At 46.5% G+C, this 27,956-nt stretch overlaps 1 protein-coding gene across 1 annotated transcript; it reads left to right on the top strand.

Moving 5' to 3' along the window:
- On the top strand, positions 1 to 27,596 carry MMP2 (matrix metallopeptidase 2). The gene is made up of 13 exons (XM_048515886.1): positions 1 to 410; positions 2,719 to 2,945; positions 7,322 to 7,470; positions 9,825 to 9,953; positions 10,918 to 11,091; positions 12,001 to 12,174; positions 13,305 to 13,478; positions 15,115 to 15,270; positions 16,076 to 16,205; positions 20,210 to 20,346; positions 24,077 to 24,236; positions 25,385 to 25,494; positions 27,147 to 27,596. The coding sequence occupies exons 1-13, from the start codon at positions 213 to 215 to the stop codon at positions 27,248 to 27,250; spliced, it is 2,022 nt and encodes a 673-aa protein (XP_048371843.1). The 5' UTR covers positions 1 to 212; the 3' UTR covers positions 27,251 to 27,596.
- The last annotated feature ends 360 nt before the right edge of the window (positions 27,597 to 27,956 follow it).

The raw sequence follows: 27,956 nt of genomic DNA, 5'->3' as shown, positions 1-27,956 counted from the left end.
CAACTTCCTCTTGCAGTGGTTTGGAGGCTGCGCATCTGGATGTTTGAAACATACAAAGGAATTGCTAGAGCAAGCAAAAGGAGGAGAACCACGGAAAGAGTTACGATGTGCTGATAAGCAACTGGTGGGACGTTACGGCTCAAGAAACAGAGCGGAGCAGAGCTCTGCTTTCTGGGGAAAGGCTGTAGGGGACCCTTAAGACTTTCAGCAGAATGGAGATCCAGATTTGCCTGACCCTCGTTGGCTGTGTCTTGAAAATCCTCCTCATCCAGCTCTCGCTTTTCCAACCAACTTCTGCTCCTCCACCACCCACCCTCAGACAACCAGAATCCAGCAGAGATCTGATACCATCTCCCATCATCCGTTTCCCAGGGGACATTTCTCCCAAATCAGATAAAGAACTGGCATTGGTAAGTGCTGTTTTTTGTGGTGGGGGAGCCCCTCTTCTTCAAAAAACTTTTCCTCTTCTCTTAGGATATCCGTTCAGCCAGGTCTGCTAACCCACAGTATCTAGGGCAAGTATAACTTTCTGTCTCCACAGTTCCTGGATGGAAAAAATGTGCCTGGCGAGCTATTCAGCTTTCAAACGTTAAAGTAAACTCTGTTTCTTATTGTCAAAACTGGGAAAGCTGGTCCAGAAAATGGTACTTTTGCCCAGTTCCTAAGCAAACAATTTTGTGAAATTGCGGAGGCTTTAATGGAAACAGAAAAAGTAAACATTGGTGATAGTATGGGGCGGGATAAATGCTGTTAATAAAAGAAAAATTCAGCCTTTTCCTTCTCAAGATATCATTTTCCCATTGCTCACAACGTGTTGTTTAAAGTCTAGCTTGAAGGAGCAATTACAGCTTAAAGTTGCCTCAGGTTTTTTTTTTCTCAGAGCGTATAATGACTAGTCTGAACACCGAATGGCTTGCTCCAATAATACGCCTGAAAGCCACAACTGAGAGCACACAGTAACCCGATCCAACGCATAATGCAAAGAGCTGGGATGAATTCCGCACATCACCCTTTTATATCTGGCTGAAGGTTTTCATCCTTGGTCTTCCACGACCATGACCTTAAGAAATGGGATTGCAAAAGAAAACAGAAATCATTTTTGAAGTTTGGAAGTGGAAAAAAATGTTTATTCTTCAAGGGTAATGGGATGGGATGGAGTGCAAAGGTGGGGGGAGAATTTGACATAATATGACAGTGATGGTGAACCTTTTCGAGACCGAGTGCCCAAATTGCAACCCAAAACCCACTTATTTATCGCAAAGTGCCAACACGGCAATTTAATCTGAATACTGAGGTTTTAGTTTAGAAAAAATGGTTGGCTCTGAGACGTGCGTTACTCGGGAGTAAGCTTGGTGGAAGTTGGTGGCTTTGCTTTGAAGCAACCGGGCAACTCTTCCAATGGGTGAATCACGACCCTAGGAGGGTTTGTTCAGAAGCAAGCCCCATTGCCAGCAACCGAGCTTACTCCCAGGTAAAGGATCGCGCTTTAGTTCTTTGCATGAAAATCAGTGGGGTTTAAAAGCGCTTAACAGGTTTACGTACACTGCTTCCCCAAAACTAGGTCTTAGGTTTAATGCTAATAATCGAGCCCAGTGGCCCAGGCCAGCCTAGATGTGTGTGTGGGGGGGGGGCACTCTGTTTGCGTGTGCCCACAGAGCGGGCTCTGAGTGCCACCTCTGGCACCCATGCCATAGGTTCGCCACCACTGTAATAGAGGGGGCAATTAAAAGGAGCTTGCCATCAGTACCTGAGTTTGTCATCAAGGGAGCTGCGGCCATGCATGGTACCCTATCAAGTATCTCAACCACCGTACGTCCTCAACTGACTATACTAACATCTTTATCTAAGATGGTGTATACTCTAATAAATATGCTGTAGTGTTCATAGGATCATAGAATCATAGAGTTGGAAGAGACCCCACGGGCCGTCAAGTCCAACCCCCTGCAATGCAGGAACACACAGTCAAAGTGCTCCTGACAGATGGCCCTCCAGCCTCTGTTTAAAAACCTCCAAAGAGGGGCCCCCACCATGCTCTGAGGTAGTGAATTCCACTGTCGAACAGCCCTGAAGTTCCTCCTAGTGTTTAGGTGGAATCTCTTTTCCTGCACCTTTAATTCATTACTCCATGTCCTAGTCTCCAAGGCAGCAGAAAACAAGCTTGCTCTCTCTTCGACATGACATCCCTAAACATAGCTATCATGTCCCCCCCTTAACCTTCACTTCTCCAGACTAAACATCCCCAGCTCCCTAAGCCTCTTTTCATAGGGCATGGACTCTAGACCTTTTACCATTTTGGTTGCCCTCCTCTGGACCTGTTCCAGCTTGTCAATATCCTTCTTGAATTGCGGTGCCGTACACAATATTCCAGGTGAGGTCTAATCAGTTCAAAATACAGAGATACAATTACATCCCTTGATCTTGACACTATACTCCGATTGATACAGCCCAAAATCGCATTGGCTTTCTTGGCCGCCGCATCACACTGCTGACTCATGTTTAGTTTATGGTCTACTAAGACTCCCAGATCCCTTTCACATGTACTTTGGAAAGCCAGGTTTTCCAAGAAATTCATTGGGTTTCATTTATCTTGTTCTGTCACCTGCAAAGGTTGACTACAGCCAATTCCTGCCCATTGTAATAAATCTGTTTTGTTTTGTTTCACAAACTTGGGTTAAAGCTGATTGGATGGTGACTGTGTTGCATTTCTCTCTTTTCAAGCAATACCTGAACAAGTACTATGGATGCCCAAAAGACAACTGCAATTTATTTGTGCTGAAAGACACACTGAAAAAAATGCAGAAATTCTTCGGGCTGCCTGAAACCGGGGAACTGGATCAGAACACGATAGGAACAATGAAGAAGCCTCGGTGTGGAAACCCGGATGTGGCCAATTATAATTTCTTCCCAAGGAAACCGAAATGGGAAAAAGCCCCTGTCACATACAGGTACTGTCTGGCAATGCCTCCTTTCTCAACTGATGTCCCCAAGATTAAAGCTGTTGAATTGTAGGCCTTGAGCTGTATGCTGTTGTTATGCAGATCTTGAGCAAAATGGTCAGCATTTCAGGGTGACCAGAGGTGGGGATTGTAGGTTGTCCGCGGTTTCCCCGTGGAACACTAATTATTTGTGTGTGCCGAGAGGGTGATTTTGCCCCGTGATTTTTGCCTTAGTTACACCCTCCTCTCAGCAGTAGCGTGCAGAACTTGAAGTAGTCTAGCAGGAGGTGCACCGGTGTGCGTGGCAGCCTGTGCCTGGATTCATTTGTTTCAGCCCAAGGACCGGTATGGCGGCTGCATCCTTGCCGCAAACCCCCGTAAGAATGCCCCGCTTGAATGCTTGTACACCCCCGTCGTGCCCCACCCAGCCCCATTGCACTACGCCACAGTTTGAATCCCACCGCCATGGGAACCTGTTACTAAAATTTGTGGATCCCACCGCTGATGGTGACCTTTCTGCCTCAAAAATATTGTCCTTTTCACCTTTCCAACGCCTGTTTTTGTCCTCGGGACAGCCCAATGAGAGTGAAGCTGGCGAAGAATGAAAAGAAAGAAAAGAAGCAATAAAGCTCACCCCACAAGGTTCCCAGAAGTGTTGGAGTTTCAACTCAGGATTCGTAGATGCTAGCAAACACATTGTTGTGCTACATATTTTTTTTCCTGAACATAACTCGGTGACAAAGCCCAAAGCGGAGATGCCTCCAGTTCAGCAGGATCCATTCAGGTTCAACAGCTGCAGGGAGAGCTGAAGTTCAACAGGTGCTGCTGTTCTGGGGCATGCAGAGTCAGTGGTTGGAGCAAGTGAATTTGTTGAATTATTGACTTTCATTCCATACACACAGAAAGAGATCAGCTCCCTTGGAGAACATGGATGCTTTGGAGGCGGGATTCCTTGCCATTGTGGCCGGCTAAGATTCCCAGAATCCACCCTCCTCCAAATCTTCAGGAGCCTCCCTTCCCACCCCCACCCCCCACACACAAAATTCTCCAGGAATGTACCAATCTGGAGCTGGCAACCCTACTCACTCAGTGGCTGGTGGGACCTAGCAACCTTACTCACTATCCTTTTTTGAACACACTGAATGAGATCAGAGAGGAGAAAGAAACAAATGGACTAACCATTAGTAAAAATACAACTGTCCGCATACATTATCTTATGTTAATTCTTACAAGCCATGTATGGTGGACCAGTTTTAGTATTTCTCATGTTGCAGCTGTGGGGAGATAAGCAAGTAGCTTGTTGGAGACCACCAAATGAGTCCACCAGAATAATTCTGTATTCTATAAAGGTAAAGTTTCCCCTTCAGTCGTGTTTGACCCTGGGGTACCACTGCAAGCTGTTTTTGCGGGGCAGTTTGCCAATTCTTTCCCCGGCTATTCTTTACCCCCTAGCTGTGTGCTAGGTACTCATTTACCGACCAAGGAATGGATGGATGGCTGAGTTGACCATGAGCCAGCTGCCAGGATATCTGACCCAAAGGGGGCTCGAACTCCTGACTGTGTGAGTGGTAGTGCAAGCACTTAACCACTACGCCACGCAGCTCCTTCTGTATTCTATACCAGGTGATAATCCTTAGCAGAGTTGCATGCTGCTAAGCATTGAAGTCAGTGGGCTGAAGAGAATGTTGCTCAGTTTTAGGACTGTCTCCTTCTGTGAATGCCATGTGAGCATTGGATGTGACATCTGGGTTGCCAACTTAACGCTGGAAAATTCCTGGAGATCTGGAGGTGGAACCCAGAGCGGGCTGGGATTTGGAGCAGAGGGACCTCTTCATGGAATAATGTCAGACTATCCTCCATTTGCTCCAAGGGAACTGATCTCTATATGATGAATTTCAGTTGTAAATAGGGTTGCTAGTCTACCACCAGCAATCCCAGGGAGTAGTTAGAAGTTGGGGACCGGAGTGACAGTATCACCTTGGCAAGCAGAAGTCACTTCCGGTAAAAACTGGATATGATATCATGGGACATTGTAGGAATTGCAAAAAACTCTAGGGTAAAACAACAAAAAATTGCATAGTTGAAGACCTGCATGGAGTTGTAATTCTGGAGAGTTGTAATTCCAGGAGTTGTAATTCCAGGATATCTCCAGGCCCCACCTAGAAGTTGGCAGCCCAAGCTTCCCAGAGTAACATTTCAACCCCAAGAGCACACAGCTGGATAAACTCGGAGACTTAACGTTTCCTATTAAAACTGCTGTTCTCTTGGCAAAAGGATTGCCCTGGTTATTCCGGAACACCACGACTCCGAAGAGGATAATGGCTATTCCTTTCTTCAGCCTACTGCAACTCTGCAGCACTCCCTGGAACAAAACACCGCTGGCTCCATAGGGTCTCGGTCTCTCCCTCTCTCCCTCTTTTTGATCCGGCACTTCTAGCTGGAGAAGATATTAACCCGGCAGCCGGGCTTTCAGCGACAAAACAGACTAGAAATTACAGAGAGAGCTGAGCAGGACGTTTTATGTAGAATGCTCTTCGGGGGCTGTTAAAAGCAACAGAGAAGTGCAGCAAAAGCAGGACAGCAGGGCTCTCTTTAATTGTTTCCAAATCTATTTAGGGCCCGAGGTTCAGCATGTAGTGTTAGCATCTCTCTCTCTCTTTTTCTTTCTTTGCTCTGTTTACGGATAATGTCTAATTAATCCATAATGTTTATGGATAATGGCTGGAAGGCCAAAGCTCAAAAGCCAAAGAGGAAACCTGATGGCTGTGCAGCACACACTTTCCTGGGAATGACTGACAGCCTCGAACTCACCCCCGAATAAAAATGCATGGGATCGGGCTACGTGCTTTTAGAGATCTTTCGTTTGAAAGATGCAGTGCCAGGCTTGCCAGCCCTCAAGCGGGGCCCGGAGAGCAGTTGTAATTTCAGGAAGTCTCCATCCACCACCTGGAATTTGGCAACCCTGCCTTGGGTCAGTCACTTTCAGTTCAGCCTGGTTCAAATGGTTCTTGTTGAGAGGATAAAATGAGGAAGGAAGGAAGGAAGGAAGGAAGGGAGGGAGGGAGGGAGGGAGGGAGGGAGGGAGGGAGGGAGGAAGGGAGGGAGGAAGGAAGGAAGGAAGGACGAATGGAGGGAAGGAAGAAGGAAGGAAGGAAGGAAGGAAGGAGGGAGGAAGGAGGGAGGAAGGAGGGAGGAAGGAAGGAAGGAAGGAAGAGAGGAAGGGAGGGGGGGAGGGAGGGAGGGAGGGGGGAGGGAAGCAAGGAAGCAAGGAAGCAAAAAAGAGGAAGCAAAGAAGGAAGCCCGAGGGAGGGAGGGAGGGAGAGGAAGGAAGGTGGGAGGGAGGAGGGGGGAGGAGGAGGGAGGAGGAGGAGGAGGGGGAGGGAGGGAGGGGGAGGGACGGAAGGAAGGAGGGAAGGGAGGGGGAGGGAGGGAGGGAAAAGGAAAAAAAAACAGAAGGAGGGAGGGAGGGAGGGAGGGAGGATGGAAGGCTTAAAGGAAGGAAGGAAGGAAGGAAGAAGGGAAGGAAGGAAGGAAGGAAGGAAGGGGGGAGGAAGGGAAGGAAGGAAGGAAGGAAGGAAGGAAGGAAGGAAGGAAGGAAGGAAGGAAGGAAGGAAGGGAGGGAGGGAGGGAGGGAGGGAGGGAGGGAGGGAGGGAAGCAAGGAAGCAAGGAAGCAAGGAAGCAAGGAAGCGAGGAAGGGAGGGAGGGAGGGAGGGAAGGAGGGAAGCAAGGGGGGAGGGAGGGAGGGAGGAGGGAGGGAGGGAGGGAAGCAAGGAAGGAAGGGAGGGAGGGAGGGAAGCAAGGAAGCAAGGGAGGGAGGGAGGGAGGGAGGATGGGAAGCAAGGAAGGAAGCAAGGGAGGGAGGGAGGAGGGAAGCAAGGAAGGAAGGAAGGAAGGAAGGAAGGAAGGAAGGAAGGAAGGAAGGAAGGAAGGAAGGAAGGAAGGAAGGAAGGAAGGAAGGAAGGAAGGAAGGAAGGAAGGAAGGAAGGAAGGAAGGAAGGAAGGAAGGGAAGAATTGTATGCCAGTGGTGAAAGAAAGAAATGGAACATGAGTGGTTGTACTGTGATGTAGATGTGATGTGATCCGTGCGGCCACCTCTATGAAGTAATCTGTTTATCACCAACTAGAATCAGCTTAATGTTTTTTGAAAGAACTTTCCCGTAGAGTTCATTACTTGCCGGTACCACGACCGGGCTCCGATCCAAAAAGCTGCAGCTGGTGAACCTCTTTAAATTGTGGAAAGGCACCGTTGACCTCCATTGTTCTCCTGAAGTCAGGGGCTTTTAATAAGAAGAAGTTCCAGTGAACCAAATAATCTCTTGCTGTCTTAACCGCACTTAAGTAACTTTTGTGTCTTCCATTTTCCCCTCTCTTGTTCTTATTAAGGATTTTAGGCTACACACCAGATTTGGACTCTGAAACAGTGGATGATGCTTTTGCCCGAGCCTTTAAAGTCTGGAGTGATGTCACGCCCCTGAAATTTTCTCGCATCAGTGACGGGGAAGCAGATATCATGATCAATTTTGGAAGATGGGGTATATATCTTGAGATAAGAGATTTTTTTGCATATGTCAAGACAAAAAATACCAAGGGGTGATGCAGTCCCCAGTTCTACCCTTCCTTCTTCCGCCCACGTACTTTACCCTTTTGAGAGAGTCAGCGTGGTGCAGTGGTTAAGAGTAGATGGATTCTAATCTGGAGAACCGGGTTTGATTCCCCACTCTTCCACCTGAGTGGCAGAGGCTTATCTGGTGAACCAGATGTGTTTCCCCATTCTTAGGTTCCTGCTGGGTGACCTTGGACTAGTCAACAACACAAGCCTTTATTGGCATATAAAACAGGACAAAATTCTAAAACAAAACAAGGTAAAGAAATACAGTTAAAATTACTAATTTCCAGTATAAAATTTGCAACAGTTTCACAAAAGAGCACATCAGAGCTGTTCAGGAGATTGGGTATCTTATAACACTCATGCCACTGAGAACATTGCAAGAAAATGGAATTCATGTATTTCATGCGTGTCTTATTGTATTTAGGGCACAGAAACAAAGAATGGTCAAGTGTTTCAACCGTAGTCCTATCACATGAACAAACTCTTTTAGAACGTTCCATATTCTTAAATCTTCCCTCCAGCAGAGCTGATGGCAGCACATTACATCTTGCAGTAGCCAAGGCTCTCCTCTGGGTGGGATTAATCAGCAGATGAAGATATGCTGCCATAATTCCTCGCTCGCATGGGATTAATAATGTAGTCGGAGAACAGGTTGTCTTGGCAGCACGAGTCAAATTATGAAAATACCTTGGACTAGTCACAGAACTCTCTCGGCCCCACCTACCTCACAAGGTACCTGTTGTGGAGAGAGAAAGGGAAAGGAGCTTGTAAACCTCCTTGAGTCTCCTTACAGGAGAGAAAAGCAGGTTATAAAAAACCACAGCTCCTTGACACTATTAAACTTTCATGAGAGAAAGATGCTCTCCTTGACTTTTGGAGTCCTCTTGGAGTTCTGCTTGCCTAGCAGGCGTGGACTGTCTTTCTCTTGCATCCCTCTGACAGAAGATGCTCGTAGCCAAGCTGTGGACGAGCTTTTGCTTAACCAGCAGTTATTTCAAATGGCAGCATCCCAAACCCAGCAGCCTCCGAGTGAGGCAAAAAAGTCTCGATGGCCACTCCAGTGGTGAGAAAGGGATGAATAAGAAGGTTCCGTCCTTGCCAGGTAGAAGGATTGCCAGGAAAAATAAAACGGGTGATGTAACAGGAGAAGCCAAAAAGTGGCTGTCATCCTCTGAGAAGGCAACAACGTGGTGGAAGGCAGGCATGAAGTTCATTCGGAGACACCCCAGTGGAGGGGATGCCCTCAGGGGGGGTTGGCATGGCTGGGAAGTTGGCAAGACCCTCTCCAGGTGGGAATGATTGGATACTCATTTATTTCCCAGGTTGTGGTTCAGTGAAGTGCTGAGAATTCCTGGTGAAGAAAGACATGGTTATTGAATCAGTGAAATTATGTTGTTGTTGTTGTTGTTGTTTGTTGTTGTTGTTGTTATGTAAGAAGAAGAAGAAGAAGAAGAAGAAGAAGAAGAAGAAGAAGAAGAAGAAGAAGAAGAAGAAGAAGAAGAAGAAGAAGAAGAAGAAGAAGAAGAAGAAGAAGAAGAAGAAGAAGAAGAGAAGAGTTTGGATTTATATCCCCTTTTCTCTCTCCTGCAGGAGACTCAAAGGGGCTGACAATCTCCTTGCCCTTCCCCCCTCACAACAAACACCCTGTGAGGTAGGTGGGAGCTGAGAGGAGCTCTCGAGAACCCTTGTGACTAGCCCATAAGGTCACCCAGCTGGCGTGTGTGGGAGTGTACAGGCTAATCTGAATTCCCCAGATAAGCCTCCACAGCTCAGGCGGCAGAGCGGGGAATCAAACCCGGTTCCTCCAGATCAGAGTGCACCTGCTCTTGGCCACTGCTCTTAGCCACTACGCCACTGCTGCTCCCACACACTGGCTATTGCTAAGGAGACTTCCCCAACACTTTTTTTATAAATGGGTTCTCCAGGACATTATAATATTTCTGCATGCAAAGCGGAATCCACCCCTGTCTCTTTTTTTTTTTTTCTTCTTCAGGGAGACACATTAACACATCTCTGCTAGCCCTCTCCAAATATAAGCAATTTGTCCTATGGCGGTTGAGGGGGTCTGATTTTTGCAGGCGTCTGTTTGAAAAAGTTCACTATTGTTGGAGGGTTTACTTACTTACTTACTTACTTACTTACTTACTTACTTACTTACTCTACTTACTTACTTACTTACTTACTTACTTACTTATTTGATTTAATATACCGCCCTATCCCCGAGGGGCTCAGATCTGATTTCCCATTGGTACTGACTGTTTGTGTTTTCTCGCGCAGATCACGGAGATGGGTATCCATTTGATGGCAAGGACGGGCTCTTGGCTCACGCTTTCGCCCCCGGGCCAGGCGTCGGTGGTGACTCCCATTTTGATGATGATGAGCTTTGGACTTTGGGTGAAGGACAAGGTATGGCTCTGGTTGATTGCTTCGACACAAAGGGTGGGTACAACATGCTCAGAAATCGGCTAGGAGAAAGAAATAGGTGACGTACAATTCTGGAATATCTCAAAAATCCCTGGCCTGATTTGGAGAACCAGCTTTGGTTTCAAGCTTGTGTTGAACCTCCTCAGGCACAGAATCCAGGCCTGGCCAAGCCAAGAAACTGGGCATTGCCCCCAAACCCTCCTACAATTTTGGCTTTATTCAAGACTTCATTATATGGTCAACTGATCTCTTTCAATATTACAAAGCAGGCATCAAAATGAACAATTTATAGTGTTTACAGAAGAACATGGGTTCCTTTATAATTACTGCAACCCATTATACATTTTCTACGTGGAATCAAACAGAATCAAACAGACAAGACCGGCACTATCTGTTCTCGTGGCCAAATCCTGATCTGGAAGTTCTATACTGGACGCACTGTACTAAATAATTCAGTGTTACTTAGAAAAAATGTATTGTCAAAAGCTTTCACAGACGTTGTGGGTTTTCCAGGCTGTGTAGGTGTGATGTGGTAGTAATCCGCCTTTAGTCCAAGTGAAAAAGATGGACTATAAATAATGTAAATGAAATAAATGAAATGAAATACATAATTATAGACCAGACTGGGGTCGAATCCCCACTACCGTCTTAGCCAGGTTTCAGAACACAAACTAACCAGGTTTGAGGGACGACCTCCCCGGTCGAATCCCCACTGCCGTCTTAGCCAGGTTTCAGAACACAAACGACCTCAAACCTGGTTAGTTTGTGTTCTGAAACTTGGCTAAGACGGTAGTGGGGATTCGGCCTGGGTCATGGTTGCCTGGAAATATAAGCTTGAGGAAATACTTTCTCTTTGCTTTTTGTTCTGTTGCCAAAGAGCTGTTAAATAGTATGCCCATTATAGTTGGGGACCCTGCTGATGAGTCCTCTCTTCTTTCCTTCCAAGTCGTTAGAGCAAAATATGGAAATGCAGATGGTGAATTCTGCAAGTTTCCGTTCCTTTTCAACGATAAGGAATATAACAGCTGCACGGACGCAGGGCGCAGTGATGGATTCCTTTGGTGCTCCACAACGTACAACTTCGACTCTGACGGCAAATATGGGTTCTGCCCTCATGAATGTAAGTGGAACTGTATGGTTTTCAAAACATGAGATATTCAAAGGTGGCTTGCCATTATCTGTCTCTGAGTAGCAACCCAGATTCTGCCCTTATGAATGTAAGAGGAACTGTATTGTTTTCAAAACATGAGATATTCAAAGGTGGTTTGCCATTATCTGTCTCTAAGTAGCAACCCAGATTCTGCCCTTATGAATGTAAGAGGAACTGTATTGTTTTCAAAACATGAGATATTCAAAGGTGGTTTGCCATTATCTGTCTCTGAGTAGCAACCCAGATTCTGCCCTTATGAATGTAAGAGGAACTGTATTGTTTTCAAAACATGAGATATTCAAAGGTGGTTTGCCATTATCTGTCTCTGAGTAGCAACCCAGATTCTGCCCTTATGAATGTGAGTGGAACTGTATTGTTTTCAAAACATGAGATATTCAAAGGTGGTTTGCCATTGTCTGTCTCTGAGTAGCAACCCGAATTCTGCCCTCATGAATGTAAGTGGAATTGTATGGTCGGCATGTTTTCAGTGCAGTCTGCAAATTTTAAGTCAGGATGCAAAATATGGTGATGCCATCCAGTCCACCTTCCTGCCGTGCAAGAACACACAGTCAAAGCATTCCCGACAGATGGCCATCCAGCTTCTGTTTAAAAACCTCCGAAGGAGGAGACTTCTTTACAGTATTCCACTGTTGAACAGTCCTTACCATCAGGAAGTTCTTCCTAATGTTTAGATAGAATCTCTTTTCCTGCAATTGGAATCTACTGACAGACAGAAGGACCAAAGGTCAGGTTCACAATAGCAGCTTCATGTGTTCCTATATGTTGCCCCAGATCCAGCATTTAGATCCAGAACAGCAGACAATAGCAAAAAGCATGTTTTTTCAACCTTTCCATTTCTTCCCCTCTCTGCTCCTTTAGCACTTTTCACAATGGGTGGCAATTCCGATGGGAAGCCCTGCACGTTCCCGTTCAAATTTCAAAGTACCTCCTACGATGCCTGCACAACGGAAGGAAGGACAGACGGATACAGGTGGTGTGGTACCACTGAAGATTATGACCGTGATAAGAAATTTGGGTTTTGTCCTGAAACAGGTAGCACACATTTCCTACTGTATTCAGGTTTTATTCCATGGAAAACAATCTCTTTGCTGTGACTATTTTGTATAATTTCATAGGGAGCAAGTAACCGGTCAGTTATGTCTTGCTGTATCCTGTCTCCAAGGTGGCAAATTAGCAATCATCTTCTCACAAAAGGCAAGGAGCCCCATCCGAAGGAAGGGAGGGGCAAAACTGTTACTGGGAGCGGCACACAGTTGCACCAGCAGATTTTCCCTCCCTGCGGCATTTACCCTGGCAGAGGGGCGATCCCGCAGATGTGCAGCTGCTGCCCTATTCCCACCCCCAGGGCTGGAATGCAGCGCTAAATGGTGCACCAGCATCCCAGGTCATGGACAGTTTTAAAGGCGGTTAGATGGACTCATGGAGAACAGGTCTACCAGTTGCTACTAGCCATGGTGGCTAAAGGGAACCTCCATGTGTAAAGGCAGTAAACATCTGAATCCTTGTGACGAGGCAACTTCAGGGGAAGGCTTCAGTCTCTGTGCCATGTTGTTGGCCCTCCAGAAGAACTGGTCGGCTACTGTGTGAGGCAGGATGCTTACCTGGATGGACCTCTGGGCCGATCCAGCAGGGCTCTTATGTTCTAATGAAGGGTTTGGCCTCTGTGCCCTGTTGTTGGATCACCACCAGAGGAACTGATTGGCCACTGTGTGAGATGGGATGCTGGGCTAGATAGACCACTGGGCTGATCCAGCAGGACTCTTCTTATGTTCTGATGAAGACCTTCTTGTTGGACCTCCAGAGAAGCTAGTCAGCCACTGTGGGAGGCAGGATACGGGACTGAATGGGCCACTGGGCTGACCCCAATGGGGCTTTTCTTACATTCTAATGAAAACCTCAGCCCCCATGCCCTCTCTTGACTCTCCAGAGGAACTGGTCAGCCACTGCGTGAGAAGGATGCTGGACTAGATAGGCTACCGGTCTGATCCGGCAGGGATCTGAAGTTCTTTTGGGTCATTCCCAGTTGCTGTCATTAAGCTTGCTAAAGAGATTGGCTGTTTTGTCAGCCGTATAGTTCCTATGAGAGAGCTGACGGGGGTTGATCTCAGATGTGAAAACAGATCTGTTTTCTGAGGGTGACTCTTCTCTGGTCTTCTTCACAGCAATGTCCACAGTGGGTGGAAATTCTGAAGGAGAGCCCTGCACGTTTCCATTCACGTTCCTCGGGAACACATATGATGCTTGTACCAGTTCAGGACGTCAAGATGGGAAAATGTGGTGTTCCACAACTAGCAACTACGATGACGACCGCAAGTGGGGATTTTGTCCCGATCAAGGTAGTTCATTTTCTCATAAATGTGTTTATAATGGTACGGGGGTTGGGTTCTTTGTCTTCAAATGAGATCCTTCCCCATTTTTACCTTGTTTTTTGCTACGTTCCTAGGCAGTGACGTAGTGACAAGGGAGCAAGGGGTACGCGATGCACCGGGCACATACCCCTGCAGGGGCATGGAATGGTTGTTCCAGGGCGTTCCAGGGGCAGATGGGGGTGTGGCAGAAATGCAGGCCGCACATGTACCCCGGGTGCAGTTCCCCCTTGCTACGTCCCTGTTCCCAGGCAATTAATTATCCCACACCCCCCACACACAACCTTCTTTCAAGACTCTATAGACAATGTTATCCAAGGGCCTTTCCCCACTCTCCAGGATCCCCTCTATGCCGCACACTGCTCTCAGCGCACGGCATCCCTGGCGTGCGTCCGGGCATCCCCACGACCCTGCGCTCTGCGCGGGGTCATCAAAAGGCGCCCTTTACAAGAGCGTCAGGGATGCCGCGCGCTGAGGGGGAGCGTCAGCGTCAGCGTCGGGGCAGCTGTGCTGTCACCGCCCCTGTCATGGGGAGTGCCGGGGGACCCCACGCTACTTGAGGAGATTACCGCGGGGCTTAAGGTAAGTGGGGAAAGGGCCCAAGAGCATTAATATCCTACTCATGCGGTGCAAGAGAAACAGCTTAAAAAACATTTCAAACAAAAAAAATATAAAAGGGTTTTTTTGTTTTCAGGCTGGAAATAAAGTGTTGCAAATCTCATGACATGGCCAGGGTGTAATTGCATTTGTCCTGGCTTAAACCAAAACATTCCCCTTAGCCGTTACTTCCATTCTCAGCTTGAAACGTTGAAATCGGTTGCAAAGATTGCAAACGAGTCGGGGACTGTGCAAGAATTAATCTTCCCGTTTCAAGAAACGTCCTCAGATTTGGCAATCCGTGCATTCAACAAAAGTGAACGTTCTTGAAACAGAACTTCTACAGAACCACGCCCGCCTCCTGAGAGAACATCAATGTTTGAGACGAGAATTAGGACTGAGATCTGGGTCGATTTGCAGATGTGTTTTACTGTAATAGTTTCTAGAAACATGGGGTAGCTTAGTGGTTGAAAGCTTGCATTGCAGACAGAAATAAATTATGTGGCTTTTCTGGCTCCATAGGTGACCAGAACCCCCTGGAATATGGTCCAACCCTCCATAGCATCCTTGTTCAGAATTTTCTCTGACATCCGTTTATATTAAACACAAACAATATACACAAGCAGGTTACTCATTCCCCATTCTTCTTCCACACCCACATACACAATTCACAGACATAGTCCTTTACAGTTGACCAACACTGCTAGAAGTGTCTTTTCCTTGCTTTAATTAATCGGTTTGTAAAAACAACACACAGCCATCTGTTGCTATGCTTTCTTTCTCTCCTGAAATTATTACTGGTAAGTCCTTGAGCAGTTGGAATGTTTATAGTCATTCTTTAACCCCTCAGTAGCTTAGTCACTGATGAAAGAGGTCTGATTGCAGTGTTCTCGTGTTTTATCACCATCTGTGGCTATGTGGTAAGAAATTCTATAAATCTGTCTTCTTAGATGGTCATATGGACCATACAACCTTTGGGCAACCTAAAAACTGACTTGCTTTCTTTCAGGCTATAGCCTTTTCCTGGTTGCTGCCCATGAATTTGGCCACGCCTTGGGGCTAGAACATTCCGAAGACCCTGGGGCACTTATGGCTCCAATCTATACCTACACCAAGCACTTCCGTCTTTCCCAAGATGATGTTCAAGGAATCCAGGAACTTTATGGTAAAACTCAACATTTTTTGTCATTCTGTGACCTACCCCTCCTGTAGTGGTTAAGAGCAGGTGGATTCTATTCTGGAGAACTGGGTTTGATCCCCCACTCCTCCACCTGAGTGGCAGAGGCTTATCTAGTGAACCAGATGTGATTCTGCACTCCTACGTTCCTGCTGGGTGACCTTGGGCTAGTCACAGTTCTCTCAGAACTCTCTCAGCCGCACCAGCCTCACAGGGTGTCTGTTGTGGGGAGAGGAAGGGAAAGGAATGCGTAAGCAACCTTGAGTCTCCTTACCGGAGAGAAAGGTGAGGTGTAAATCCAAACTCTTCTTCTCTTCTTATACCATCATATCCCACACTGCTTACTGAAAAAACACTGAGCTAGGTGAGTTAACAAGTTGTTGGCATCCTTCCAATCTGGTTTCACACCTGGTTATGAGACTGAAACAGCCCTGATGGATGACCTGCTCCAGGAGATGGACAGGGGGAATGTGACCATGTAAATTCTCTGGGACCTCTTTCCAGATTTTGATACCATTAGTCCTGGTATCCTTCAGGACTGCCTTTTAAAGTTGGGCCTGGGAGGGAAGGAAAGGCATATCTCATGGAGGAGGGTAATCCACAGGCAAGCTGCTACCACCAAGAAGGCCCTGCTTCTGATCATCACCAATCTCACCCCTGCAGAAGAGATCAGAAAATAAACTAGAAAGAAAAGTGTTTTTTTCCACTGTTATTGGCACCTCCACTTTAAAGGCATGTCCACATTCTCCTCCCAAAGGCATCGTTCCATTCCTAACCTTTCTTTCCCTTGCAGGAGGGTCTACGGAGGTTGGACCAGGCCCAAGTCCTACACTTGGACCAGTCACACCCGAACTGTGCAAGCAAGATATAGTCTTTGATGCAATCGCTCAAATAAGAGGGGAAATATTCTTCTTCAAAGATCGGTAAGAAGAGAAATGGGTGATATTTGGTACATACAGCCCTGTATTAACGTGCTTCAGGCCTCAAGCAAAGTGGGCCCCATCAAGGATTTTTTTCGTCCTCATCTCAGGGCCTTTCCCCACTTACCTTAAGCCCCGCACTACTCTCCTCAAGTAGTGCGGGGTCCCCCGGCACTCCCCATGACAGGGGCGGCAACAGCGCGTGGCATAGGGGGGATCATGGTGAGTGGGGAAACGCCCTCAGATACCTAATGAAGAAGATTTGTTATGTCAGATTAATTTCAAGGATGCAATCAAAGACTTTGCAATTAAAAAATACAGTAGAAAACTTTGTAAAGTTATAAGCAAGCAATAGTAAACATCATTTTGCATCTTTGATTTGTGTAAGTTTAAACGCTATGTATCTTCAAGGCAAGAAAGCAGTGGAATAACAGGTATTTTGTTTCATACAAATAACGATGCTTATTCATTGGAATATATTTATTTTACGGTTTACTGTTGCTTTAATTTTGAACCGCATATAGAATGTATGGGGATATACCGTAATCTTTTCAGTGCTTTGAGCCTCTAAAGGTCTCAATCCGGCCTTGGGTATATAAGAACCATCTTGCTAGATCAGACCAAAGGCACCTGTTGCCCAGGCTAAGAGCCAGTGGACAGCCAGCATGGTGTAGTGGTTAAGAGCAGGTGGATTCTAATCCGGAGAACTGGGTTTGATTCCCCTCTCCTCCACCTGAGAGGCACAGGCTTATCTGGTGAACCAGATGTGTTTATGCACTCTTACATTCCTGCTGGGGGACCTTGGGCTAGTCACAGATCTCTCAGAACTCTCTCAGCTCCACCTACCTCACAAGGCTTCTGTTGTAAGGAGAGGAGGAAAAATGAGCTTGTAGCCCGCCTTTAGTCTCCTTACAGGAGAGAAAGGTGAGATATAAGTCCAAACTACTACTACTACTACTCCTTCCCTCTGGTGTTTTGTCTCATGTCTCTTTTTGGGGGATCATCTTCATTTCTACCAGTAGCAAGCGTGTTCGAAGTCCTGTCTGGCTCTCCTGTTTATCCAGTGATGGGAAATCAGCAGTGATAAAGATGTCATTGGTTATCGCGTTGTTGCAGTTGCTTAAAAAAAGGCGTACGTTTTCAAATGGCTAGATGTGTTCCAGTGGTTTTGGAAGCAGCCCTAGTTTATGTGCTGAAACATGAGCGCTTTGTATGCTTTGAGAAAACCAAACAGCTCATCCAGGCAGACGCAGAACAGGAACTTCCAAATATCCAGCCACTTAATAGTCATTGGAAGTGGCAGAATGCCCAGACTTCTCTCCCTTATTGAAGTTGCAGCTCTTGAATTTTCCCTGCAGGACGAAAATTCTGTTTTCTAGCTCATTAACTCTAGCGCAGAAAGTAAATGGATAGAAACTGCAAACCAGTTCATCTCCTGTGTCAATAGGGTTATGTTCGAAGAAGCAGGCCGCCACATGTAATGTGGGGAAGCCATGATTGGATTGGCAGATGTGTATTTTGGCGATAGGAGGAAACCATGGGGGACATTATTATTATTATTATTATTTATTTAATTTGTAAACATAAACATAGATCACGGTCGTAGAAGTTTGGTGGCTTGGGGTGGCTTGGTTGTGTACTTGGTCTTTTCATATATTGTTTTCCCAATAGAGAGGAAGAAGAAGAGTTTGGATTTATATCCCCCCTTTCTCTCCTGTAAGGAGACTCAAGGGGGCTTACAATCTCCTTCCCCCACACCCACAACAAACACCCTGTGAGGCGGGTGGGGGTGAGAGAGCTCAGAAGAACTGTGACTAGCCCAAGGTCACCCACTTCACCAGATAAGCCTCCACAGCTCAAGTGACTGAGCGGGGAATCAAACCTAAGGTGACCAGATGGTCACCTTTGTGAACCGGGACAGGTGGGTACTGCCTTCTGGGGCGCTGCTGTTTCCTGCCCTGTGACAGGGCAAGAAACGGCAGCGCCCCAGAAGGCCATGCTCCTGCGGCCGCGCACACAGGAGGCTGCCGCACTGCCTTGCACCCCAGAAGGCAGTGTGGCAGCCTTCCAAAAATCGGGACAATTGAAATAACCCGTGGGATGCGGGACAAATTGTTTGAAGGTGGGCCTGTCCCGCCAAAAGCGGGACGTCTGGTCAGCCTAATAAATCCCCGTTCTCCAAATTAGAGTGCACCAGCTTTAACCGCTACCCCATAATAAGAAATAGTTCTCTCAAGCAGCTTAGCAGCCCCATCCAACAGCCGGGTGTTCAGCTGCCGCACTGGCCGCCTTTCCCAAAGAGCCTTCCCAACAGTGTGCGGAGGTTTGAAAAATGCAAATGCCTCCCTGCTGTGTAGAGGCCTCTAAAAAATGAGTTAAGTCACAATTGTCAGCCGCCGGCATAATGCGCCAAATGGCTGGGAGGGAGACGGTGAACTTTGACCCCTCCCCCGCCCCGCCCCTAGCCCACATCTTCTAGACTGGCAGCGGTGGCAGGGGTTCAGTGTTCAGCTGTGTTCCCCACCCCCAAATTCAACATGGAGTTTGGGGAAAGGTGCAGTTCAAAGGCATTCAGGAGAGAGATTTATGTTTTAGACCTCTCCCCACAATGGTAGGAAATCCTATAGCAGTGGTGGCGAACCTTTGGCGCTCCAGATGTTATGGACTACATCATCTTAATAGCTCCCCCCTGCCAGCATGGCCTAATTGGACCTGGGGTAAGGTTGGCAGGGGGCTGGGATGGGAATTGTAGTCCATAACATCTGGAGTGCCAAAGGTTCGCCACTAATGTCCTATAGAATCCTACACATCCTATATACATAAAATACCAGAAGAAAAGATGGGGCCAACTGTGTGGCCTTAGGTTTCCTTCCAGCAATTCAGTGGAGATTGCCTTTGCCAGTGTGTTTTCAGTAGCTGTGTCAGAGGTGATAGATGCAGCAGATTTTGCCCACAAAGCCACGTTATGCCCATAATGTGCTAGAAACTCCCATGGGGGTCATGTTCCTGTCAGGGGCTATGGCGTTCTCCCCCCACCCCTACCCCTCTTGAGATCCAGCTGCCATTTCATTGAGTCTAAAATTGGACAGCGCTTGTAAAAAAACTTTAATGGGGGCCGTCAATTTGCTCGACATCTTCCAAATGGGAGCCTCATCTTATTACAGGGGATCCCGCAAAACTTGTTGATTGTGAAACTGCTCAGCTGGTATGAGGCTCATTGTCCTTTGAACAAAATGCTCATCGTTATGCTCCTGTTCATCAAAGAGGACTCAGGAAAAGGGAGAAGCCACACTCCAATCCACAATAGCTCCCTTGTTACTATCTGGTGCCGCCTGCCCTTGAGTACCGCTACAGAAATCAAACTGTGGGGTTTTATATTTTTTTAAATGCTCGTAAATTGGAAGAGGATACTTCCCATACAGAAAACAGCTAGTAAATGAACCCTTTTTTATTCCTCTGATGAATGGTTTGAATGCTCTGGGTTTCGTTTACAGCCAAGCTGTTTGATAGATGGTCATTAGATTTGATCTTTTGAGTTGCTATAATCATAATTGTCCAGGGTAATGGACACCGTACAAACGTTGGCGGTTGCCAAATGCATATCCATCTGTTCAACCGGCAGCGACGGGGATGGCTGGAAGAATTTAAGTGCCTTGTAAATGGGTTTATTTGCTGGGATAATTGAAGCACCAAATACATTTTTTGGGTACTATGCTCGGAATTAATGTGAGCGCTAAAGCAACGGTAATAAACGGTTAACACCACACACGGCACGTGAGCAGGTCTGTTGGAGGGAAACGGTGCTCGGAGTAAAATAAGGCTGCTGAGTTATCGTGCGTTTTTTTTCAAACGCCTTCCCCCCGTAATTATATGTTTGTGTCGCTGATGGATTTTATGCGCGTGTATGTACACATTCAACGCACGCATGCGCTTTCGCCAGCAATAATGAGAAACAGATGTGCTGATGAATCGGCTCTTTGTAAGCCCTCTGTGATCTTTCTGCCTAGGTTCATCTGGAGGACTGCGAACCAGCGGGGAAGACCCACCGGACCTTTGCTGGTTGCAACGTTCTGGGCTGATGTACCAGAAAAAGTTGACGCCGTTTATGAGGCCCCTCAGGAAGAGAAAACTGTCTTCTTTTCAGGTAGCACCAACTTGAAGGTGGAAATGCAAGGAGCGTGTGTACTGTGTTGTGTTAAGCCCTCTTAAATAGCAACCTGAAAGGGTATCACCTTAGGGCAGTGATGGCAAACCTTTTCGAGACCGAGTGCCCAAACTGCAACCCAAAACCCACTTATTTATCGCAAAGTGCCAACACGGCAATTTAACCTGAATACTGAGGTTTTAGTTGAGAAAAAATGGTTGGCTCCGAGGCGCACGTTACTCAGGAGTAAGCTTGGTGAAGCAACCGTGCAACACTTCAAATGGGTGAATCACGACCCTAGGAGGGTTTACTCAGAAGCAAACCCCATTGCCAGCAACGAACTTACTCCCAGGTAAAAGATCGTGCCCAGGCTAGCCTATATGTGAGTATGGGGGGGGGTGATTTTCCACCCCCCCACATGATGAACTCTGTGCACATGTGCCCACAGAAAGGGCTCTGAGTGCCACCTCTGGCACCCGTGCCATAGGTTCGCCATCACTGCCTTAGGGGGATATGTGGTTAATATAGGAAGGTCCTATATAGGTCCAGTCCAAGAAGTATGATTTTGATTGCAGTAAATAAATCTCCCAAGTAGTATATTGCAAAAAAAAGTTACATTTATTCAAATTCAAATTCAGTTTGCAGACAAAAGGGGAAAGAGAAGGTTAACCTCCAAAGTACCTTCCCTAACACGAGTATCTGGCTGATCTAGAATTGTGTGGATAGAAGTATGAGGCGTTATATCTACAGGAGAGACCTGTAGGGACTCCATGAAAAGCTATGGGGAGAGTGAGAAGAATAAAAGACACACAGGGAGGAGAGGTCAGAGGACAGGTCCCAGGTCAAGACAAAGGCCCCTTCCACACATGCAGAATAATGCACTTTCAGTCCACTCTCAATGCACTTTGCAGCTGGATTTTATTGTGCGAAATAGAAAAATCCACTTGCAAGCAATTGTGAAAGTGGGTTGAACGTGCATTATTCCGCATGTGCGGAAGGGGCCAAAGAGAGGCATGTAGAAGGCAATGCAATTTTTTGTATCTCAGAATGATGTGAGCATCCCTGAGTCATGTAGGAGGAGCTTGTGGTATGCCTCCTTTCAAACATGGGTGGGGGAAAGAGATGAGGGCACAAAGAGACAACACAGTCTGGGCTCCTACTTGTGGTCTTAGTTTTCCATGTTATTCTAAGAATACTGGAAAGAGCAGTGGCGTAGCGCCCATGGGGAAAGGGGGGGAGTGACGCCCCAAGCGAAGCAGCGGTGGAGGCATGACCAGGCTGTCAAGGGGGCATTGGAAAGAGTCACGATACTTGGAATTTCCATGCTGCCAAGAAGATTTTAGAAGGATGCTGAGTTCTGGTCGAGACCTCTCCTCCCTTGGAAGTTGTCCTCTACTGTATATATCTTCTGCTTTTGTGAGTAACCTCACTCCATCTTAGCAACCTTTCTGCTTCAATGGTGTTTGTTAAGAAAGTGTGGAACATATCAGAGTGGCCACCATGACTGGAAGTGGTTCAGCATTAGCAACAGATAGAAACAGATGTTCAGTGGATAAGTGAGAAGATCGAGAACAAGAATGCAATGGGAAGCAGTGGGGGACATTGTTCCATTTGGGCTGCAGGAATGCCACCTTTCCTGATGAGCATGATGCGAATTTAATTATATTGCAGATAAGATACATGCAATAAATACCAGGATGGTCTGGATCTGCTTTATGGAAGCGGGGCAGACCTGCCTTTGCAGATAAGTTCCAAAACATATGGCTCCCACTGTGAGAAATCAGAAATCTCCATGTTGCGAAACATAGTGCTGAGTTTTGCCCACATCTCGTCAGGGTTCTTTGACGTGGGCCACCTACGGAGAATGAGAGTATTAAGAATGATACCCTTGTTATTTGCCAAATCCAAAACCATGTTGTCTCCAAGCATCTAATATAGCAGCTTTCCAGATTGAAAAAAACACACACAATGAAAACAGAAAGAAGAATCCTCAGCCCATTAAAGCACACACACACACTGCATGAATCTATTTACATGAATTTCTTGCAGCTGCGTTAGCCAAGTTGTTGGAGCAGGGAGGTTGTTGTCAATGTTTTAAACAACTGAGCTAGCAAAATCTGTCCTCTGCAACATGACTAAACATCTCCAGATATGCTGAAAAGAAAGTTACCAGGGCTGCATGCGGCTGCACGGTTTCTTTAAAGGGCGGAGAAGAGATAGATAATGAATCCCATATGTCTGAATGGCATTTGAGTTTGGATTACTAGATAGAGTGAATGTAGCCAAAACAACTCATTTGTCTGTCCAAGCATTACCTTCCTTTTCCTTTCCCAGCTGGGGACCGCTGGGAGAAAAAAAAAAGAGACTTAAATATTGTTTGCTGCAGAAATGCAATTAGTTCACTGTAACGAAAATCCCAAATGGTGCAAACTGCTAAAAAAGGTCAGGGGGTCAAGTGGTCTTGATGTTCCCTGACAAAAAGTCCTGCTGTTCAAATCTCAAGCAAATTCAAGCATTACCTTAAAAATGATCACTTAAAATAAAAAAAAAAACTATAGTCTTCTTTACATATGCATTGTTACATAGTCCAGTGGCAAAAAGCTTCACTCAGAAACAAACAAAAAAAAACAAAGTTCAGTCTCTCATGAATTAACTTGTGCTGCAAAACTTAAAAAAAAAGAGAAAGAGAAGAGTTTTGGATTTATACCCCACCTGTCTCTCCCATAAGGAGACTCAAGGTAGCTTACAAGCTCCTTTCCCTTCCTCTCCCCTCAACAGACACCTTGTGGGGTAGGTGGGGCTGAGAGAGTCCTGAGAGAACTGTGACTAGCCCAAAGCCACCCTGCAGGAATGTAGGAGTGCGAAAACACATCTGGTTCACCAGATAAGCCTCTGCCACTCAGGTGGAGGAGTGGGGAATCAAACCCAGATCTCCAAATGAGAATCCACCTGCTCTTATCCACTACACCATGCTGGGTGGTTATCCTTTTGCCAGGAAAGAGAGGGATGTTAAATCAGGCAGGCAGGCAGGCAGGCAGGCAGGCAGGCAGGCAGGCAGGCAGGCAGGCAGGCAGGCAGGCAAGATTGATAGATAGATAGATAGATAGATAGATAGATAGATAGATAGATAGATAGATAGATGGATGGATAGATGGATAGATAGATGGATGGATGGATGGATGGATGGATGGATGGATGGATGGATGGATGGATGGATAGATAGATACTCCCAGTAAATAAGATGGCTACACTATGAGATACAGCCCTAATGTGGATGGTGTGGGCTGATCTCATCAGATCTTGGAAGTAAGCAGGGTCATATGCAGAGGAACACAATGGCAAACCACCTCTGTTTGTCTCTTACCTCGAAAGCCCTCTTGAATTGCCATGAGACGGCTGTGACTTGAGGGCACCTCCCACCACCTCCTGAAAGGAAATTATCTTTCATTGGGAGGAGTCCCTTTCTCTAGGAGGTAATCAGCTCATAGTTCTCATCCCCACCCCTCGCCCTTCTTTTAACAGTGGTGGGATTCAAATAATTTAACAACTGACTGTGTTTACAAGCACCATTTTAACAACCAGTTCTGCCCGAAGCGGTGCAAACCGGCTGAATCCCACCACTGTGTTTTAAGTGCTGAAATGTAAGAACCTCTAATCTAGAACACCTTTCTTTCCAGTTGACTCATTTCTAACTGTGATATCGTTGTCACCCAATGCCTTGTTTTCATAGGGAATGAATACTGGGTCTATTCAGCGAGCACTTTGGAGAGAGGTTATCCAAAGAGCCTCACCAGCCTAGGACTGCCTCCTGATGTGACACAGGTCAACGCAGCTTTCAACTGGAGCAAAAACAAGAAGACTTACATTTTTGCAGGGGACAAATTTTGGAGGTAAGACATTGGGTGCTTTCCCCCTCTCCCCCACAGCCAGAGGTGGGATCCAGCAGGTTCTCACAGGTTCCCTAGAGTAGGTTACTAATTATTTGTGTGTGCCGAGAGGGGGTTACTAATTGGTGATTTTGCCACATGATTTTTGCCTTAGTTACACCCCTCCTCTCAGCAGTAGTGCACAGAACTTGAAGCAGTCTAGCAGGAGGTGCACTGGCATGCGTGGCAGCCTGCGCCTGCGTGCATTCGTTTCCCGCCCAAGGACTGGCGCAGAGGCTGCGTCCTTGCCACAACCCGTCCAGGAATGCCCCGCCCCCAGAATGCCCGGCCACGCCCCCGTCGTGCCCCGCCCAGCCCCATTGGCACTACGCTACAGTTTGAATCCCACCACCATGGGAACCTGTTACTAAAATTTTTGGATCCCACCACTGCCCACAGCTAATCTGTACCTGGATGGGCAGGTGCCATGGTCAAGCCAGATCTCCTCAGATCTCCGAAGCGAAGAAGTGTCCGTACCAGCAAGGAATTGTTACCACCAAGAACAGGAGAGACCAAGAAAGACTCTACTGAGGAAGTAGATATATGAAGGCCTGGGGAGGGGGAGGGGAGAGGAATATTTAGGCTTTACTGGTTTCTCTTTCTATGGCCATCTTTTCACATGACAGCCATTTTGTATTGTGTGTATTATAGTCTTGCACACTTCTTGGTGGATCTGGAGATCTCTCAGGGTAACAGTTGATCTCCAGATGATAGAGATCAGTTCTCATGGAGAAAGCAGCAGCTTTGGAGGGTGGACTTTGAAGCATTGATCCATCCTGAGGTGTCATCCTTCCTCAATTCCTACCTCCCCTGGGCTCCACTCCCAGATCTCCAGGAATTTCCCAACATGGAGTTGGTAACTTCATATTAGAAGGGAGCTTGAAGAACATCTGGCTGTCCTCCCCATGCAGGAGATATAAAGCTGGAGCATTCCTGATCGGTGGCCTCCGGAAAGAGAGAGCCCTTGTCCCCATAATTGTTTTCATCATTCATTTGTAGTTTTCTTTTTACTTGAATTTCTAGACATGACTTTGATGTGATAGTTATTTGGAAACCTCTGTTGCGAAATCCAAGCAACCATAACATTGGGATTTTTGAAACATCTTTTACAGGTACAATGAAGTAAAGAAGAAAATGGATCCCGGCTTCCCCAAATTAATTGCAGATGCTTGGAATGGTGTTCCGGACAACTTGGATGCTGTTCTGGATTTGAGTGGCACAGGTAAGCTGGTGGTTGCCACCTTATACAGAGACAGCTACCAGATCTGTTACTTCAATCTGCCACATAAAAGTTGAGAGGGTCACCTATTCTCACCTGGATGGGCCAAGGCAGCCTGATCTCAGCAGATCTCAGAAACTAAGCAGGGGTGGCCCTGGTTAGCACTTGGATGAGAGATAGCCAAGGAGGTCCAGGGTCGCTACACAGAGGCAGGCAATGGCAAACCACCTCTGTTTGTCTCTGGCCTTGAAAACCCAATGGGATAACCATACGTTGGCTGTGACTTGTCGGCACTTTCTACCAGTTGTCACCTAGGGCGTTTCCCCACTCAGCATGATCCCCCCTATGCCATGCGCTGCTCTCAGCGCGCGGCATCCCTGGCACGCGCCCGGGCGTCCCCACAACCCCGCGCTCTGCGCGGGGTCATCAAAAGGAGCCCTTTGCAAGAGCGCCAGGGATGCCGCGCACTGAGGGGGCTCGACAGCGGCAGCGTCGGGGCAGCTGCACTGTTGCCGCCCCTCTCATGGGGAGTGCCGGGGGACCCCACGCTACTCTCCTCAAGTAGCGCGGGGCTTAAGGTAAGTGGGGAAAGGCCCCTAGACAGTTTGCTTGGCATGCTGCTGGCAACCATGACAGGTTTTTCTCTTCAATTAAAACTTCTCATTGCTATAAGGAAATTTAGGAAGTGTGACCTTTCCTGAGCTTTTTTGGGCTGTCTCAATGATTTGTGTCCAGCAGATACCACTCAATACCACTCAATACAGAATACAGCACAGACTGCAGTGAGATCAAAATTCCTTGGGGGGGGGAAACGTTAAAGATATTTAGACATAACAGCCCGGAAAAACCCACAACAACCATATTTAGACATACTTTCCTGAGGGGGGAAAAAAGTTTAACTATCAAATTTAAGCTCTGCATATGCAGACATCTCTATTTCAAAGACGCATAAAATGGGGAAAGGGGAGATTTACTAGTAAAAAAAATGTACCGGTAATAACTTTTGGGAAATTTGCAATCATTTTGAATTTGAATTTTGGGATTTGGGTGGGGGATCGTTGGTGCCCTTAAGCCAGTGGTGGCGAACCTTTGGCACTCCAGATGTTATGGACTACAATTCCCATCAGCCCCTGCCAGCATGGGGTGATGGGAATTGTAGTCCATAACATCTGATGGGAATTGTAGGCTGATGGGAATTGTAGGGGCTGATGGGAATTGTAGTCCATAACATCTGGAGTGCCAAAGGTTCGCCACCACGGCCTTAAGCCTTCCCAGTGACTCGTGCCCTGAGGAGATTTTTCCCTCCAGAATTCTAACGGTAAATTATGCTCTGACTGAGCTGTCCTTTTGTTTGTCAATATGCAATGCAATAGCATGAATTTGGTCATTTAAACTTTGTGCATACACTTTGCATTTCCCCACTTTTATCAGTTGCATTAAACAGTAAAAATAGTCTTTAGTTGTTTAACAGGGACACTTCACAAACAGAAAGATTAGCAGCTCTGCAGGGTGGTTGGGTCATCAAACCTACTGACAGGCTAACAAAACAAAACCTTTGACCGACTCCATGACGAATAGCCGGCCTCCTTTTTCGGTAACATGCCCAAGCCAAAAGGATGTTCTGTAAACGGAAGATTTTATTTTTCTCCTTGCAGGTTTCAGCTACTTCTTCAAGGACTGGTATTATCTCAAACTGGAAGACCAGAGTCTGAAGATCGTTAAAGTCGGCAACGTGAAATCGGAATGGCTAGGCTGCTGAACAGAGTGACAACTTAATAACCAAAAATATGTACATTTTTTTTTGTACAAGTCCTATGTCTTACCTGCAATTAGAGATAGACCTGTATGTTAATTCATGAGCCAGTCTGGAACTGGCCTCAAGTTGCTCAATTACTATTTTACTTTTCACAACCATGTATTAGATCATATGACTAAGCCCACGTACTTGGAAGCAAGTTCCATCCGGACCGGGAAATTTACTTTTAAGTCCGCGCATTTAAGACGAGGGGTGCCAGACACATTTCTAGGACTTTGTGTTTTTTCCCCATTGTTTAATTTAAGACTTTTTGGAGCCTTTGGGCACACAATAAAAGATGTTTAGTTCAGTAGCCTGAAATATGGTACTATGTCCAGTTTTCCACCTTTGCAGTTTGGTGCTAATGGTAGAACAGTGGTGATTCTGTTTCCCTGGGATTTAATCACGTGGGATCACCTAAAACTTAATGAGGTTTCCCTGCAAATTTGAAATATGCCTATCAAGCAAGTTAGGTTAGGGTCATTTTTTCTCCACCTAACAGGGTTGTTTTGTACATGCAGGGAGATTATTTGTACATGCAGATGTATATTCAAACATTGTCTTCTCCCATCTTCCTGTCCTGTACCATATAGATGTGCTGATTATGCAATCTCTTGAAAAACAATGGAGCCTAAACAAATATTGCTTCCTAATGTGAACATTCCTAATT

Source organism: Sphaerodactylus townsendi, linkage group LG14 (genome assembly GCF_021028975.2).
Source record: "Sphaerodactylus townsendi isolate TG3544 linkage group LG14, MPM_Stown_v2.3, whole genome shotgun sequence".
In the NCBI taxonomy this organism is placed as follows: domain Eukaryota; kingdom Metazoa; phylum Chordata; class Lepidosauria; order Squamata; family Sphaerodactylidae; genus Sphaerodactylus; species Sphaerodactylus townsendi.
Note: the sequence above shows the minus strand (reverse complement) of the source record. Positions and strands in the feature narration are given on the sequence as shown.